This window comes from Crocuta crocuta, unplaced genomic scaffold (genome assembly GCF_008692635.1).
Source record: "Crocuta crocuta isolate KB4526 unplaced genomic scaffold, BGI_CrCroc_1.0 scaffold101, whole genome shotgun sequence".
NCBI lineage: Eukaryota > Metazoa > Chordata > Mammalia > Carnivora > Hyaenidae > Crocuta > Crocuta crocuta.
The window spans coordinates 5393327-5411247 of NW_027527956.1; the positions used below are offsets into that span (position 1 = coordinate 5393327).

At 50.9% G+C, this 17921-nt stretch overlaps 1 protein-coding gene across 1 annotated transcript; it reads right to left on the reverse strand.

Annotated features, from left to right (window-relative positions):
• Window positions 1-11284: 11284 nt before the first annotated feature.
• PTGR3 (prostaglandin reductase 3) lies at window positions 11285-17886 on the reverse strand. Its single transcript, XM_077752693.1, has 2 exons — window positions 17790-17886; window positions 11285-12427 (listed from the first exon to the last, which is right to left on the reverse strand). The coding sequence occupies exon 2, from the start codon at window positions 12367-12369 to the stop codon at window positions 11503-11505; it is 867 nt and encodes a 288-aa protein (XP_077608819.1). The 5' UTR covers window positions 12370-12427; window positions 17790-17886; the 3' UTR covers window positions 11285-11502.
• Window positions 17887-17921: the final 35 nt, after the last annotated feature.

Sequence of the window (17921 nt, forward strand, 5' to 3'; positions counted from 1 at the left end):
GCTATGGGGAGAAAGGATGGTGATATGGGGGGAAAGTCGGTGTGAATTCTGGGGAGCGGAAAACTCCTTGTCTTCAAAGAAATAGTCTGGGAAACAAATTTTCACCCCTAAAATGACCAACAAACAGGCCATCGGCCGCTTTCCCCAAAGAGGCTGTTAGTTCTGATTCCTCCGGCCAGCGCGCAGTTGGGCGAAGCGGCTACCTGGGAACTCACAGCGGGAAGGTCCTCTGTGTTCCAGGCCACACAGACGCTTGTGACGATGGATACTGGTCACGTGGCTGGGGGCGTGGGGGGCGGCGAGGGTTCTCCTGAAAACACTGTCAGGTGCTGCTGTTGGCTGGGTGGTGGGCGTGGCAGGATGGGGGGTGCCTGCTGCTGGAGCCAGAACCCCCCCCCCGTGATGGGGGTTTGCCCTGGGGGGGCAGGGGTTCCCCTTGAGGAGCTAAAGGTGGACACACTGCACTGCTTCTCCCCCACCCCTGGGAGCGCCCTTGTTCGCTCGCTCCCCCATGTGAGACCCAGACCCCACTGTCCCCTGACTGGGCCCGCGGCCGCTGCACTGACCTCCTTGGCACCTAACACCCTCCCTGAGGGAGGCCAGAGGGGGTGTCCTAGGGTGACAGAAAGATGAGTGACAGGGCAGGGAAGGAAGGCCGAGGTTGGCCCAGGACGGGCGAGGTCACAGCTTTGGGGGCTCCAGGCTCATCCGTCCCGGAATCAGGGGGAGATGTTCCCAGGATCGGGGAGGGTGACAGTACCCCAAAGGGCTTCCCACCCGGCAGCCAGGGACACGTCCACGTGGTCGCAGTGCATGGTGCCAGACAGCGCCCGCAGGACCGTCTCCTGTCTCCTTCCAGCCCACGCACACAGGCGCCCATTCAGCATCAGCCTGTGCTGCGGGTCGAACCGGTCCCCAGAAGGCACTGAGGTCCTCGTCCCTAGCACCTTATTCAGAACAGGTGCTCCAATGAAGGTGAGGTCAGAGAGTGGGGTTAAGCCCGCCCCATGTGGCTGTGTCCCCGTACAAAGGGAAATGTGGATCAGACGCGCCAGGGAAGAAAGGCTGCATGGAGATGAAGGCAGAGTTCAGGTGATGCATCTCGTAAGGACCCAGGAGGTCAGTGTCTACGGGGAGTTAGGGGCCTGGGGGCCTGGACGTGAACGCTTCATTCTCATGAGGCTCTGAGACCCAGAAGGGGGGGTTCCTTCAGCCCCTCACCCCTCACCCCTCACCTGGCCTGAAGCCACCAGTCCCACAGTCTGGGCAGTTAGAGTCTTCAGGTAGGACCGCAATGACCAGGGCCTCTCAGGGACAGAGACCGGTTCCCGGACAGGCCCCATTACCCACATGACTGTTATTAAATGCCTGACATGCTCGTCCCTGACTTCAAGGATCTTGCAGGATTCACGAGGACGCACCCCACTCCCAGGGGGCCTTTGCTGTGTCATAGCTGTTCTGCGGGGTGGTGGGCAGCGGTCTTCCCAGCGACCATGCTGCCGCTTCCCATTTATGAACAGTACCCGGGGTTTCTTGTGGTTTGGGTGGGACTGGCTGCTCCCCAGAGGGAAACCCGCTTCCCTCAGCACACCTATAGATGCGGTTGGCTCCCCCAGGGAAAGTGGGGGCCTGTGGTCAGCGGGAGGGGTATCTGTGGAATGGAAGCACAGCCTTGTCCTGTAGGCAGCCTTCTGAGGAAATAGTCCGGGAAAAGAAGCCCGGAGAAAGGGAGCTGGATCCCTGATCAAACTACACCTGAAGCCTGACCTACCTCTGATCTTTCCAGTTATTACTGTTTAAGCCAGTTTTAGTTGGGTTTTCTGATACTTGCACCCCAAAGAAACCTACCTGCTTTTAATGTAATAAATATTAAATATGATATATATTTAATATAAACATAGTAAAGATTTAAAAAATAATCCACTGTGGACCTGTCACAGGCTGCTTATAGTTCACGTAAAAAGGAATTTAGCTGCTTCTACTTTTGGCTGAGAGATTATGGGGATAATGAATTTCAAGACTCTGCTATTCACTTTGGGGTATTTCCCCCTCAGTTTTCTAACGGCAAATGCCTCAGAACCTTCAGGGCTGTAACCAGTGGTCCTGTGTTACAGGGAGCGGGCTCATTTTAGGAGTACCCCCTGCCCATACTGTTTGCATAGCCTCCTCCGCGCCTTTCTTGCTGTGTCCGCGGGCCGGTGGTGTTCCCTCTGATGGAGGACAAGTGAAACAAAGGAAAAGGCTGAGAGGGTCCTATAAGTTAAGAGTCTCCCCAGAGTCGCAGAGGTAGTCGGGGGAGAGGAGGCATTCCGAGTCAGGTGTGTCGCCTTCCGCAGACACACCGGCCACCCAGGTCACACGGCGGGGCGTCACCAGAAGGCACCTTTGCCCTGTTGGAAGGCGGTCCTCTCACAGGCAAGGCAAGCGTAGCGTCAGAACCCTAAAGAAACTCTTCCCTGAAGAGTCAAAATCGTTTTAGTTTATCTTTAAATGGTAGTTCTGATTTTTCCCAGGGTTCGGTATTCATTCATTCATTCATTCATTCAAATACTATATCGAGGTGCTGACTATGGGCACTTCTTGGGACCTTATGCCTTTTGATTATAACTTTCTCTGACACATGGGAAATGGAAGAGCCATTTAGAGTTTCGAAATCTAGTGTTTGGGGGATTTATATTGTGTAGCACTAAATAAACACATTGGGCTGAAGCAAACATTCTATCAAAAGTGCTGTTAAGAATATTTCTCTGGGGCTTCTGGGGGGCTCAATCGGTTGAGCGTCCAGTTCGGCTCAGGTCATGATAGTGTGGTTTGTGGGTTCGAGCCCCGCGTCGGGCTCTGTGCTGACAGCTCAGAGCCTGGAGCCTGCTTCTGATTCTGTGTCTCCCTCTCTCTCTGCCCCTCCCCTGCTCGCGCTGTCTCTCTCTAAATCTCAAAAATAAATAAAAACATTAAAAAAAAAAAAAGAACACACATCACAGTTCTCCAAGGGCCCATTTGGAGCTAGAGAGAACGCCGTGGGCTGGTGTGCGCCTGCGGGCCCTGCAGGAGTGGACCCTCGTGACACACGGGATGGGGGTTTTGTTGGTTTGATTTCGAAATAAAAGTGAAAAGTATACAACATATACATTGATTTAATATTTATCGGCAGGTACTGTGTTCCAGCCCAGGAGTGCCCGTGAGGCAGACTTTACCTTCAAGGAGTTCACAGTCTCCAGGGACACAGACATGCAAATAGATACGGTTCTGGGGCACCGTGGAAAGTGCTAGAAATGAAGTATGAGCAGAGTGCTAATGGAGCCCACAGGTGAGAGTAACTGTCTGCCTAGACAGGACTGGGGAAGCTGTGAAAATAAATAAACCACTTAAGGCAGGGAAGCGGCAAGCCGCCTCTGCTATCACCTGCCAGTCCCTTTATTAACTGGGAGCACCGTCTTGTGTAAGCTCGTTGATCAAGGAAAAGGTCCCGCCCAGAAGCCTGGAGTCTCCAGCACTTCTCAGATTTGCATCTGGGGGTCTGCAGAGCCCCCGAGAAGTTGACACGCAGACGCCGTGCTACCTCCCCAGCCCTACCTGAGTGCCAGCCGCTGCCCTTTGCCCCCACCTGCCTCCTGCTCTCACCACCCCCTGGAAATTTCCGGGGTCACCAGGGCTCGCTTCCCGTCACTCCTGTCCCCACCTCCGGGCTTGATTCCCCGAATTGCACCAAATCCTGTGGGTGACCCGAGCGGAGTTATGATTTTCTTGCTGCTCCTGGTCGGCTCCGAGTCCCTGCCTGTGGGGTTGACAGCTTGGCCACAAGTACCATGACAACCAAGGTCACAGCCCAACTCAGGCGGCGAGCGGCGGACGCTCACTGGCTTGTCCGAGCCCAGACTCTAGTTCTCGGGAGGGGGAGGGCGGGAGCCCGGCCTTCCTGAGTCCTCCCTGCCCGCTCCTCACCGAGACCGCAGCTACCCCTGGGTGAGCTTCCTTACCCTTTCCCCGCGCAGACAGCCCTCCCTCTGACCACTGCGCTGGATTATTAGGAAGCTCTTGTGTGGATGACCTTCCCCTGAGGAAGGCCGCATGTGGCACCACATGTGGTGCCCGGTTGCTTGTTCCCAGTGAGCTGATCCCAAAGCGGATGTCGGCTGGGCGCCCTTCTGTGCTGGGGGTGACGGGAAAGGTCGCGTTGATGATGTGCTCATGCCCACTGAGGGCAGGCAGCGCAGTTGCACGCAGTGCCCCCCGGAGAGGACCAGTGTTTAAGTGGGGACCCTGGGGACGCTGGGCAGGAAAGGGCGTGACAAGGAGTGGACTGTGGAAGCTGAAGGGAAACAGGAAGGCTTGGGCCCTTTGAGCTCTGCCTCGATTTGAAAGGCAGTGAATGTAGAGGTCGGGCATCTGCTGTCACCTTCTGCTGAGCGGCCCCGGGACCCCCGGGTTACCTTTCTGCACTTCCTCTCTGCCGCATTTAGACCTGTACGAATTCAGTCGCTGGCAGAGCGCTCTAAATAGCAGACAGGTCAGTGTCACGGCTGAGTTCCAGAAGGAATGGCTAATTTAAAGGTGTTGAAAAAGTGACGATAAGAGGCAGCCATTTTCATACTTCTATCACGTCCTTGTATTTGTAATTCATACCTAGGTGGCCTCCGGGTCACTCAGAGAGGCCTTATCAAACAGCGTTTTACACGATGGGAGTCTCTTCAGAATCGGTGTGATCTAGTGCCTTGTTACCCAAAGTACGTTCCCTGGGGCGCCCCCAGCACCTGGGAAACGCAGACTCTCGGGCCCTGCCCCGGACCTGCGGGATCAGGACGTGCATGGCGACAGGTGGCGCACTGGCCCCGTGGACGTGCAGGGGCCCCGCGGTCCAGGGAGACACAGCTGCGGTCTGAGAACTCTCCACGGGCCCCGGGCCCTGTTCAGCCAGCGGCTGAGTGGTCAAAGGCAAGTCGTTTCGCGGCGCTTTCATCTTTCCATCTGTGCGATGCACATTATGCTCTCTTGCTCTTCACTTACCTACTAGTGACGAGCGGAGGATGGTGACCTTGCTGTGACACAGTCACATCTGTAAGCAAGTTTCAAGACAGGACGCAAAGTACATGTAAAACTTGAAACGACTAACAGTCTTCCACAAAGACAGTGCAGTTTTATTGCTAGAAAATGAGTAGGTTTGGTGTTTTGGTTTTTTTTTTCCCAGCTGGGGAGACACTGGTTGGTCCTCCTTCGGTTCCGCCCCATTCTGTGTCCCTGGGTGTGGGTAGTTCTCCAAAAGGTGCTTCGAAGAAAGACCCTCAAGCAGACAACTCAGTTTCCAAATGTAAATTCCAACAGCAGATAGAGAGGCCCCTACCACAACCAGTCCCCTGGTGGGAGGTGAGGTTTCCCAGAAAATGAGATTGCCTTTGACATTGGTGCTGTTCCCGAGAAGGGTTTTCAATGTTAAAAGAAGCGGTTTCTATCAGGAAAGGATTTGTTCGTGTAAAGTTGAAAGTGTATGCTTGTTATGCAGGAGTTCAAGGAAGACAGAAATGATGCAGAGAGACATGAGTGTTCAGTGTCATGTGGTTTTGAAGGGCTTGTTTCTGAGCCTTAATTGTGATCTGTCATTTGTATGGAGTCGGAGATTTCTTGCCACGCGCGAGCGTGAAACGTGGGACCCGCTGGTGTCTCTCCCGTACATGTCGCCTGCCCCCTGTGACTCTCCCGCTGCCAGCACATGCATCCATCTGCCACGGCCCCGAGTCTGCTGGATTCAGACTTGGTTTCAGGTAGAACAGCAAACTCAGAGTCTAGATGCTTTGCTATTACAGAAACGATCAAGCCAGTGGTCAAACACTGGCTTCCTATAGGCAATAATACAAGCAGGTGAAATGACTCTTAAAAAAACACTCGACACATGGTAATAAAGATTTTCTTTATTTCATTGTCATCATTGGACATCCAAGGATACACTGATAGGACAGAGGCCTTCCTTGTAGCAGTGAAATGAAATTGTGAGCTTTCAGCCATTAACTCCACTGAGTACTGTTCCCCCTAGAAGCTTGCATGATATTTAGATGACACAGAATCCAGTGATCTCGAACCACCACTTGCGCTCAATTAAAGGGGGTCCTGAGTGAAACACGCTTTTGTGGTCAGAACCATGATATCCTTCCTGGGTTCAGTATCATCTCAGCCACAGAAAGATTTATCATAAAGGCCAGTTGTTACTCTGCAGCACTTTTAATCAGCCACGTACTGAGGGACCTTGCCAAATTATATAGGGGATGAGGCCGGTCACCCAAAGCCCTGAGAAGGCACCTGCTTAAGCCCTAGTTTCATTTCGGAGCCCAGTGACCTCTGTGGCCCCAGACAAGGCGCCTATTCTTCCTGGGTCTTGGTTTCTTCATTTATACAAAGGGGTAGAAAGAACTAGATTGTTCTTAACTCCCAAATTTTACTATTTTTTTTAAATGCTTATTTATTTTTGAGAGAGAGTACAAGCAGGTGAGGGGCAGAGAGAGAGGGAGACACAGATTGCGAAGCAGGCTCCAGGCTCCAAGCTGTCAGCACAGAGCCTGCAGTGGGGCTTGAATCCACGAACTGTGAAATCATGACCTGAACCAAAGTCGGACACTTAACCGACTGAGCCACTCAGGCGCCCCAGCCAAATTTTACCATTTAAGGGACAACTGAGTCTTCTCATTTATGAGGGGCAGAAGGGGTCCTAGGCTCCATCCAGCTCTGTGCCTGCGGCCAACCCCACAAGTACAGGCACACAGACACATAGAGAACAAGACAGGCTCTTCTAAGGAGGACACCCTCCCTTCCCTGAACATGGTTCTACATCTTCTCCGACCAAGGAATCTGCTCACTGCAGCCCTAAAATACAGCTTCACCCTTTTGTGGAGAGGATAAGGCTGGGCCGTAGCCAACAATTTTAGGAACAGTCTTCTGAGCTCTAAGCACAAATCCGTCTTTCGTATTGGATGCTACCGTCAGTCAGCAGGGTGTGTTTTAATTATTATTTTAATTTCGTGTTGGCAGAAAGTCACTGTGAGATAGTGTCATTCCAGGGAAACTCGTACTTTGGGGGGCTGTTGAAATCTCTGCACTTCTGGCTCCATGCTTCCCGGGACATATGAGGCACATATTGGCTCCCCCAAACTGTACTCCATGCAGCACTTACCCTCACACTTGAGGGATCCACGACACGCTTCCCGGGAGTGTCAGTGCCACCGGAGAGGCATCAGCGAGCACTGAAGGGCAAGTCCACGCTGGCAGAAACCGAGGCAGCGGGAATAGACGTGAGGAGACGGTACTTACACCAGCTTGGTCTGACTGTCACGGCTCATCAGCACTCCCATCTAGTGAAGGAACCACGTACGGACCTCACACACACGCCTTATTTGACTTTCTTTGAATATCAACTCCCTACTATCAAGAATTACTTGGGCTGATACATGTGGGCAAAAATATTCTTTACGTATTTTGTATGGCACTTTTTTTGGGGGAGGGGGCAGCGTCCCATTATTTGCTCATGGTAACAGCAATAAGGTTCTGGTATCAAACACTCCTCTTTTTATTAGCTGAAATAACAGGAAGGCTAAAGATGTAATAAGCAACAGAATTTAAAGATTAATGTGCCCACATCCATGGTATCGAGAACCCAGCACTTCACATTTGATTTCTGAAACAGGATCCTAAATATGTAATTCTGGGCCATAACTAAAACACCAGTTACAGAACATCTAACTTTCACAAAAACCCCATCAAATCCCAAACCCTAAAACAATGTCTGCGAAGATACATTTCACATCTCTAAATACGTGCTATAAATAACAAACAGTATTCAAAACCAGAGGAGACGCAGGAGGAGCAAGAACTGTGAGTAGGAACCTATCAGACCAGGGCAGGCCACTTTACATCTGGGTTACATTCCTAAAAAGTGTATGGTAACCCCTAGGAAAGCATCGCCCACAGTTGATCGTGCTTGGTCTTTTTCTGTCATGTTTTTCCTGAAACTTGCCCATGGTTCGTCTGTTTTTATATGAATCTAAAATATGGCATTTATCCCATAGGTACATGTGGTAAAGTGATCAAGAAGAATATTCTCAGTCCTAAACTCCCCCTGCCCCATTTGAAAGGAAACCCCGATTGTAGTAAGTCCATGCTAATTGGGAGCTCCATGAAGGGGTTAAAACATTGCCCGTTGCAAGTCGGGTGGCCATTATAAATGTTACCCAAATAAAAGCCAGAAACAGGAAGCCGAAAAGCAGGTCCCTACGGCAGGCATGTGTCTTAAATGACATCATTTGTCAAGTTTCCAGCATCTTGTGGTGAACGCAAAAAGAAGGTCTGTGTTGTACCGAGGACATTACATCCTCATTAACTGGAATGTTCCTTAAGTACATACTGTAGGATTTTCATTTTAATAAGCAGCAGCTACCTGTCATTGCACTTTCATTAGATAAATACTGAATGTATTACTAATGGCCATTTATAGAGGCTCCATCCTACCCCTGAGAAACTCCATTCGGATGAAGTCATATGATAACAATGCATAGAGCATCTCGAGCAAAACTTCTGTGTCGTTTCTTTGTGAACTATTCCCGGTTCCTGGGGCTTTTTTAAATTTTAAATTTTTATTATTTTTTTTCTTTTTTGAATGCTGACATCGTTCAATCGCAGAACTCTCTGTCAGGAGGCCCGAATAACGATGTTGGTTTTTTTTTTTTTCCTTTGCATTGAAAACAAATTTGAAGGGACAGCATTCGGGTTTTTAGAAGTCACAATGGAAATGGCAAAGAATGGCTCCTAGGCATACTTACCAGTCAACCACTCCATCTGCCCAGGCAGAGACCTCAAGGCTGATGTGCAGAGAAGGCCACCCTGAGAACTGAGAAGTAATTCATCCACCATGATCATCCGGCCCCGGCCCTGTCGCTAAAACAAAGACTGACAATCGCCCTGAATTATGGATGTACTTTCTGTGATCTGTAATACAGTTCAGGAGAAAGGTGTTGAGAACATCACACCGTTTCACCTCCCATTAGACGCTGGTCTTGAACGATAATCCCAGAAGATGAAACTGATACTGAACTATGACCCTCAATTTACAAATCATTTTTCAGAAGAATAAGAAAAAAAAGTTTAAACATATTTTTGGCATTATCTGAACAGGCGGAATCTTTCATGCTTGTTTTCTAAGAATAAATGAAAACAGCATGCCCTGTAGTTTCTTAGTTTGGGGAGAAGAGAACATGAGGTTTTCAGATTATATTTTATTTTGAACCTGGGTGTTTGAAAAAAAATTATTATTATTATTTTTTTACATAGCTGAATTTAGTATATTCCTTCAAAACATAATAAATTTCTATTCTGTAGCTTCAGGGATCCATCAGTTAAAACGCTGGTCTTTCATCTTTATTACCCTCCCATTAAAATGAAAGAAACGGGGACGCCCGTCAGTTTCTAGGAAGCAATAGAACAGGCAGCGTCCTTGCTCCTCAAGTCTCGACAAAGGAAGAAAGTACATTATGGCTTGGATTTCGCACATCTGTCTGCATGGGGAGCAACTTGGACCATGTTAAACGTGATGCTGGTCTTTGATGGGATGATTTGATCGCAGTGTTTTCCCATTACCAGTCATTTCCCGCGCAGATACATTCATAAAACCTGTCCCCTCTTGTGTTTGTTTGTGTATCTAAAAGCGAGGTGAGGCCTCCTTCCGTTTGGCCATCGCTGCTAGGTCTGAAAGGGACAGATTAATAACCGAGCACCACGTTGGGCCAGCCTTTCTTGTACCCTGCACTAGTCACCCCTTGCTATAATGAGGACACAAAGAAGCTTGCATCAGGCTTCTCCCCTTCTTCATAACTCAAAAGCGTCACAGTGGCAGTAGCCTCTGGTGCTATTTGTCTTTAGTGCAGTTGTGACACTTCGGCATGATCCATAATTTGGCAGCTATTTACCGTGACATTCCCCTTCAGTGCAGCCATAACATTCAGTGAAGCCATTATTTGGTCCCATTTACCATATAAATTGTATTGTTGTGCATGCATGCGAGCAGCTACATTAGGTACCTGAAATGAGTAAATCTTGTAAAAGAGATACTAACAGCTATTCAGCACTAGGATTTCCTTGCCCCCTCAGACGGGAGGAAAGAAAAATTAAATATGGTCACCGAGCTTCCCGGGGCATCTTTAATTGCGTTCATATTTATTTAGCATGTTAGATAAACTGAAACCCGAGGCCTTGAAAAATAATCTGGTGGGCTTTGCCTTCAATTAGAAAGGCACTATGCGATTTCCAACGGGATCGTGGAAGCTGGGGCGTTCCTCAGTGAAGGGAAGGTGAGGAGGCAGGCAGATCGGCGGTAGGCATGGTTCCCGAGGGAAGGCACAGGAAGGTACTCTCACCTGTGGCCCCGGGCAGTGGGGCTCAGGGGCGTCGCATCCCCACAGGACGAACGCACAGAAAAGTAAAATGGGAACAGAGGACGGCGTTCCGTGCTACACACGCTATTCTGTTTCCGTGATCAAAGAGAAAACACACGGTGTCCAAAAAAGTCTTATGATTTCCGATCCCATCAGCCCCTCCTCCGCATGGTGTCCTTTGACGGACCCCACCTCTCCCACCTCAGGCTTGGGAAGGATGCTGTTCTCAACCGCAGGCGGTGTGCCTAAAGAGTGCTTCTCCCCTTGCGGTGGGTGTTTGGTTGTGCAGCCCCCCCACCCCCACCCCGTGGATGAAGCCCATCCTTTCCTTCCCTTGCAGGCACCCCCCAGATCTCTGTGGAGCCCCTTTCCAAAATCTGCTTTTGTCTTTATCAGTTTTCAACACTAATTTGCTGCTTAAGGGAAGAGAGAGACCTCCCATTCCACACATGCCTCCCCAGGATAATTGTGCGTAAAGCATTAAATGGCAGAGGCTAAAAAAATAGGTCTGTGTTCACTTAGTCATTTTCTTAATGATCTAAAAAAAAAAAATCAAAGTTTTGGGAGAATTCCTCCAAATTTCTATTTAGATAGTTGGTGATTTATAGGAAAGGAAGGGCCATTTCCTGGGAATATGGACTCTGAAAATAGATGGCTGCCTTTCCACTGTATTTCTTATCTATTAACTGCTCGTTAGCGGAAGACCAAACTCTCCCAAAGTAAAGAATTTGTGAACTATTTTCATGACCAATTTTAAAATCTCATCAAGCTGAAGACATACTGATTTGATCAGATCTTGCATCAGGAATTAATTTAATTCCCTGGAACAATAAAGTCTGGAATGAGACGGTCTGTGGCCAAAGAATTGAATGTAACGGTTTTACCTCTGAGCCATCGAGGGAAGTTTTTATTAGCACTGTTTTTCAAGGGAGGGGCAAACAAAAAAAAAAGAGAGAAGAAAGAGAAACCTATTCATTAACACCTTACTTTTTAGAACGATGATATCCATTACCCACTAAAAATAAAACTGATTTGAATATTTCTGAGGAAGAAGGTGCCCATTTCCTTTCTCTTGATTTCTGTCATTGTTCTGAGCTTACAGCTTACTGTTGACTGGGGGAGGTAGCTCAAGTACAATTTTTCCAGTGTTTTTTCCCAGGTACATATAGTCGATGGCCCGGAATGCGGACTCCAGGCCGATAAACCTGCCCTCTGCAGACAGATCTCCGAGGTCCACCTCGCACACCAGGTCTCCGCCCTCACACATCTTAATCAAGTGGTCCATGGCCACTTGATACTTAGAAAGGTAATGGTTCAAGAAGAAGCCCTGCACTCTGGCGGATTTCTTCAGCAGTTTGGCTGGTAAGGTTCCTGCCTTCACGGGCGCGAGGCCAGTAGGCGTCTGGTAGCCAGAGACAAACCCAATTACTATCAAGCGCCCTTTGGTGGCCAAGGCATCGACAGCCAAATCAAACATGGCTCCCCCCACAGATTCGTACACCACATCGACACCGTCGGGGTACTCCCGCTTTAGGACCGTGCCCACGTGCTCCGAGTTATAGTTGATGGGGCGATCACAGCCAATCGATTTCAGAAAAGCGGACTTTTTATCGGAAGAGCAGGTCCCAATGACGTGGCACTTGGCCTTCTTGGCCAGCTGCACGGCGAACTGGCCTGTGCCCCCCGCCGCCGCCGTCACCAAGACGTTTTTCCCTTCCGACAGTCCTCCGAGCTCCTTCAGGCTGATGTACGCGGTCGCACCGCTCACAGGCAGGGTGACATACTCGGGCTTCACAGAGGCCACCGGTGCCGCGGCTCTGGCAGGCACCACTGTGTACTCGGCGAAAGAGCCAGGTGCCATGTAAGCCACAGCCTGGCCCACTGTGTACCGGGCACTGGCGGAGAGGCCTAAGGCCACCACCTCTCCCACGCCTTCGAAACCTACATCGAAGGGAGTCTTCATCGAAGGGTCGTACCGGCCAGCGGAATAGTTGATGTCAGATGCGTTCACACCGACAAATCTAGAAGAAAACAAACACACACACAAACAAGGATATTAAGATGTTTTCCTCATCAAGGCCTTGGTATTCCACTTAGAAAAATTCCTAATTCCAGTGACTGTGGATGGGTGACTGAGCTATCCTATTCTGGTAGAATTAAAAAAAAAAAAAAATCAGTCTTGAAATTCAATTGGAAAAAAAAGGGAGTGAAACAAGTATCAGCTTGACAGGGATTTGCCACCAGAATTTCAGTGTTGTTGGTTTTTAATCAGGTTGGGAATCGTTTCATACCACTTTAAACATCAAGTTCTTTATTTCACATGCTATTTGTTTTCCTTTTCTTTCTTTCAAAAGGAGAAATAAACCGTTGAAAAAAAAAGTCAGGAAGCCCTCTTATATGCAAACTTCACTGCAGCTATGAGTTGGAAATTAATTGGCCTCTTAACAAAGATGTTAAAAACAACAGTGAAATAAAATATATTCAGAGAAGTAGGTTCGTATTGATTCTGGCAACAATATAACACTTCGGATAATAATAGTAATGACAATGATATTATTGAAGATTGAGCAGTGTGCAAGGTCATTGGCTGTTGCATGTTACTGCAGGGTTGTTTAAAACACTGCGAGAATGGCCGCAGCAAATTTTCTTTCTGATGTAACTATGTCCAGCGTGAAAATATGCATTTTGATTAATTGAACAAAAATTGTCTCATAAGGGTAGAAATTTTTATGGAACATTCAACATTTTACAGTCCTTTTTAGATGAAAAGGAAAGCAAATCGTCACTATATTTTTCCTCAACAAGAAGCAGAGACATAACTTGATTAATACCAGATGATTATTTTCACTTTGGTATCCAGAGTCAATTTAATTGCGAGGCTGGTATTTTTACCAGCTTTTTTTCATCTCCGTATACCTCATAACAAAAATATCCTAATACATAAGGGAAAAAAAAAGCCGTCTACTAAAAAATGTCAGGAGGTGGCTTAGACACGTAATGGAGGACCCTAAAAATGTCATTTCCACCTGTAATGAAATGAAAAGATGGGGGTATCTGGTGGCAGAAGGAAGGCTGGTAAGTGGGTCATTTTAAAATAATTCACTTTTAATTTAACTTAATAAACCCAAACTGCCCTGTGCAAGGACCCACTTCCACCGTATTATAGATAACACTTTGCACTTATAAATGTTCCCTTATGATCATGCCTTGTGTCTCTACGCTATCGATATCGAGAGCTGTCTCCATGTTGTAGAAATAAGAAAGCAGGAAACAATTTCTTTGGGGCACAGTCAAGCTGCTTTCAGAAGTCAGCAGCACATCACACAGCCTGAACAACACACTGCAGAATTCCACAGCCATCAGTGATAACACAATAAGGAAAAGTAGGGGAAATGATTTTTGCTGATTTTCCATCTGGGATTTAATACCAAGACGCTTGCTTACATTCCATTTTGAGGGGAGGGGGCCTGATCTTTCTTTTAAATTTACATAACTCTCAAGGTTTGGTCTTTTTGAAAAAGGGCCCGCTTCCTCAGAGTATGCCTCTGGACGTCACAGAAGGCGGCCAGGGCAGAGCCCAGCTCGAGTCCGCCTCCGGTGCCCCTGCCGCAGGCTGCGAAGCAGAGTCCAGGAGGGGTCCGTGGGGTGGAAGTGACGGTGGCTTCTCCGGGGGTGGGGCGCGGGGGCCCTGCCGCCAGCTCCTGTCTCTGCGCCCATGATTAACCCTTCTTGTGCCCGTCTCTCCTGTCTCAGTCCCAGCTGGAGAGGCCCTTCCTCTTCGGGGAACCCCCTCCTTGGACTCGGAGGGACACCCCTGTGGCGGCTGGCTCCTCGGGTCCTCCGCACCTCCAAGGAGCGCGCCCTGGATGGGGTGGGGGTGGGGCTGCTGCTGGAGGAAAACGCGTCCCGCGTCCCTCGCCCCCAGCTGTGGTTTGTGGTTTGCCACTTGCCAGGGGCAGAGACGGCAAGACTAAGCGGGGCTCAGGCGGGAGAAGCGTTGGGGCGAGGGGGCAGAGGCAGGCGCCGGAGCGGGGGGCGACGGGCAGGCCGAGGCAGGCGTGGGCTCTGCTGGGAGCTGGGGTGCCCGCGGCTGACCGGCGGCGGCTCCACTTGACCACGGGGGCTTTGCTTCAAACAGCAAATCAAACCTCGTGGCGGAGCCTGGCCCGGCCCGAGCAGTGGCAGGAGGCTCACAGGGCCCTGGGCGCGCCCCGTCCAGGGTGCACGNCTGGCGGGCAAGCCTGGTCGGCGCAGGCCGCGGAGCTCGGGCCCAGGGCGGTCAAGCTCTCGGGGAGCCCCGAGCACGCAGCGCGCTGGGGCGCAAAGGCCACGCGCCTGGGGCCCGCCTGCGGCCGCACCGTGACCTTGGCCTCGCAAGCACCCCCGTTTTTTCCCGTGTTTCCCCTCCCCCCGCCCCTCGCCCTGCCGTCTTCTAAATTGCCTGCCTCGTCGGTGAAGAGGTCTCTAGGGCCGGTGGCGACAGCTCCGCGCTACTCCGCTCTGCGCACCTCGCCCTCTCCAGGGTCTCCCCCGGACCCCAGCTTTGAGCCGCGAGGCCGCCGCAGCAGGTGGGGACCCGCCACTGACCGAGGAGCCCTCAGCCTTACCTGGGCTTTGGGAAGAGCTGCGTGAGAGTCGGGAGCCCGCGTCTTCCGCTACTCCAGAAACAAGTTCAGGAGCAGCGGGCGCGTGGGGAAGGGGCCCGGGCCCGGGCGGGGGGCAGGGGACGCAAGGGCAGGCACGCGAGAAAAAGAAAGACGCGCGTGGTGGGACGCGTCCACTTCGAGACTCCCCGTGTACCCTCCTTAATTTAAAATATATGCTCTTAATAAGTACAGGGACCTAGCAGCCCGACAGGAGGATCCACGCAAAAGACTAAAATCGAGGAACCCCAGGAAAAAGAATGGGGCCGGTGAGGGCTTTGCCCAAATATATACCCTTCGAGAGTCGCCGGTTTATTTACGCTAAAAAGTGCTGAACCCCTTCGTCATGTTTATTATGAAGCAGGCAGCCCTGCAGTGGGAGGGAAGCGCTTTCTTTGAACAAAAACAAAATGCGAAGGAAGACTGGAGTCCGGAGCCTTCCACACTGGGAGCCAAACAGCACCGTCCGGATCAGACCTTACTTACAAAGAAAGAAAGAAAGAAAAGGAAAAGAAAGAAAAGAAAAGAAGTGAAAAAAGAAGGAAAGGAAAGAAAAGTAAAGTAAAAGAAAAGACAAAAAAGAAGAAGAAAAAGAGAAAGAAAAGAAAAAATCTCGGCCTGGAGAGTCAGCAGAAATACTGTTACTCTGCGTTAGCAACAAACCGTTTATCAAAAACGCCTTCCCCACCCCCCACCTGCTCCTTGCTATTACTACAAACTCTTTGCTCCATTATCTTACACTTGAGCAGAAAATCGTTAGAAATATTTGGAAACGAAATAATGTGTCACTATCCTTCGAAAAAGGGCTAAAAATAGCACGCAAGCTGACTCCACCGGAGGGTGTCTTTCTCCCTTTCCTTCCCTTTCCTGAGGGCTGGGCATTGAGGGGGCTGTGAAGTTGTCCTCGGATGTAGTGAACACTAAGAACTGGATAAAGGGGCATCAGTTACACATTCTGCAGGGACTTGTATGCGCCCCTTTCACACGTCTCCTAAATGGAATAAACTTGGTTACCCTGAACCCACCTCTGGCTTAAAAGGACTTCCCTCTCTGTGAATAAAGAATTTGTATTTTCTGTTAAGATGGAATGAGATGTGCAAATATCANTAGGAGCAATCTTCCAGAGTAGGGGAAGGGGATGCAAAGATTCACCCCCTCCCAACAGGCAGAAAAACCGGCCCCATTCTCTTTCTGATGTGGGCTTCAAGGTAGAAGTTAGAGGTCAAATTGTACACACAAACACACTGCTTATGTCAAAGGGGCTCTTGGCATATGTGAAGGGAAGAGACGTATGGGTCCTAAAACGATCTAAACCGATGAGCTCCAGGCGTGGGAGCCGGTGCTCCAGATCCCTGACCACGGAATTCAGGGACCATCCCCGGTGAGCCGGCGCAGGGGGTGCCCGGGGCACTGGCGCCTTAGGAGGCGGCGAAGGGGGGCGGTGAGCGAGCAGGGGGAGCAGCCGCAGGAGGGAGGACGCAGCCGGGGGTAGGGGCGCGCCGCAGGTGGCGAGGCCGGCGGGCGCAGCCTCCTCGGCCTGCNTCCCCCCCTCCCCATTTCACACCCGCTCTCTAAAACGGATTTTATTCCAGCGGCGGTGTGTGTTCTACAAGTGCTCACCGTCCACAGTGTACCTGATGAGAACAATCGCAAGAAAAGAAGAAGAAAACAGCCCGTGTGAAACTTTCCGCGTGTTAAAGCCTGGAGGCTCCCCGGCCGGCTCTCATCTCAGCGTGCAGCAAATCACTCGTGTGCCCGGTGTGCTGTGCGCGTGTCCTTCTCTGTAACTTGGGGGGACACACAGCCTCATCTCAACAGCTGTAGCGCTCTATCCCACAGTGAAGAACCCCTCTGCAGCCTTGTTCCCACGATGGAAACTTTTAGAAGGACGCACTTTCCTCTGCACCCCAGCGCGAGCCAGCTTCCACGCAGCCCCACCCCCGGCTCCCTCAATTTTCACACTGCCAACAGGTTTCCAAAAGTTTGATATCATGACCAGAATCATTCAGTCGTGCAGTCTTTGGAAGGCTGACCGGAATCTCTAAGCTGAACGGACTAAACGTGGCAGCAGACCACGTAGGTGGGGTACACTTTGCCCTTCACTCCGTGCAGGTGGCTTACAGGACCTTCCGGGGCACAGTTACCAACGCAGTTACGGTCAGAACTCACTCGGCCCTCCAACGGCATATCCAGCCTGACACACGCACCACCGTGGCCCTCGGATGGGGCTGAGCAGGCGGCGAGTCCTGCTCCCGCGTAGGGGCCAGCGGAACGGGGGCGCCCCGCCCGCAAATCAGGCGGCGAGGGGACCCTCCAACAGAGACCGAGGGGCACGGCTCCCACGGAGTAAGGTCCCCTTCCTTCCCTCCCGAGCCTCACCAGTTACTAGAGACTAGTGAGCTGGAAACACATTAAAGTAGGGAGTGTGGAGGCGGAAGAGGCGACCAGAAGGCAGGGCGACCACTCGAGTGCCACCCGAAGGTCTGCAAAATGCGCAGGCAAATGCCGCCGTGCCCCCACCCCAGCCCCGGCCCGGCCGCCCCGGCCGCGCCACGCGCCCGCCGGGAGGCTCTGGGGCACAGACAAGAGCCACGCAGCACTGACAACACGCAGACGACACCGGCGAGGTGCACACCAACACACCCAACGACAGGCTCCGCCATTGCGAGGCGGCTGCCGACCTGGAGCGCCCGGGGACAGCCGGCCGGGTCCTCGGCCTCCTTCCTCCAAAGCACGTTACCTAAAGGTCCCAGTTTGTGTCCAGCCTGTTCCTGGTCCGCACTAAAGATTACGGGAACGCAGGAGTCGTGGGTGCGCGCGGGTGGGCCGGGCGGGGAGCCTCCCCTTCTGGGTCCCCTCAGTTTTATTTTTT

What these genes read in the sequence shown, in the direction of transcription:
- PTGR3 (XM_077752693.1), bottom strand. Translation starts at nt 12,369, where the DNA reads ATGAAGACTCCCTTCGATGTAGGTTTCGAAGGCGTGGGAGAGGTGGTG.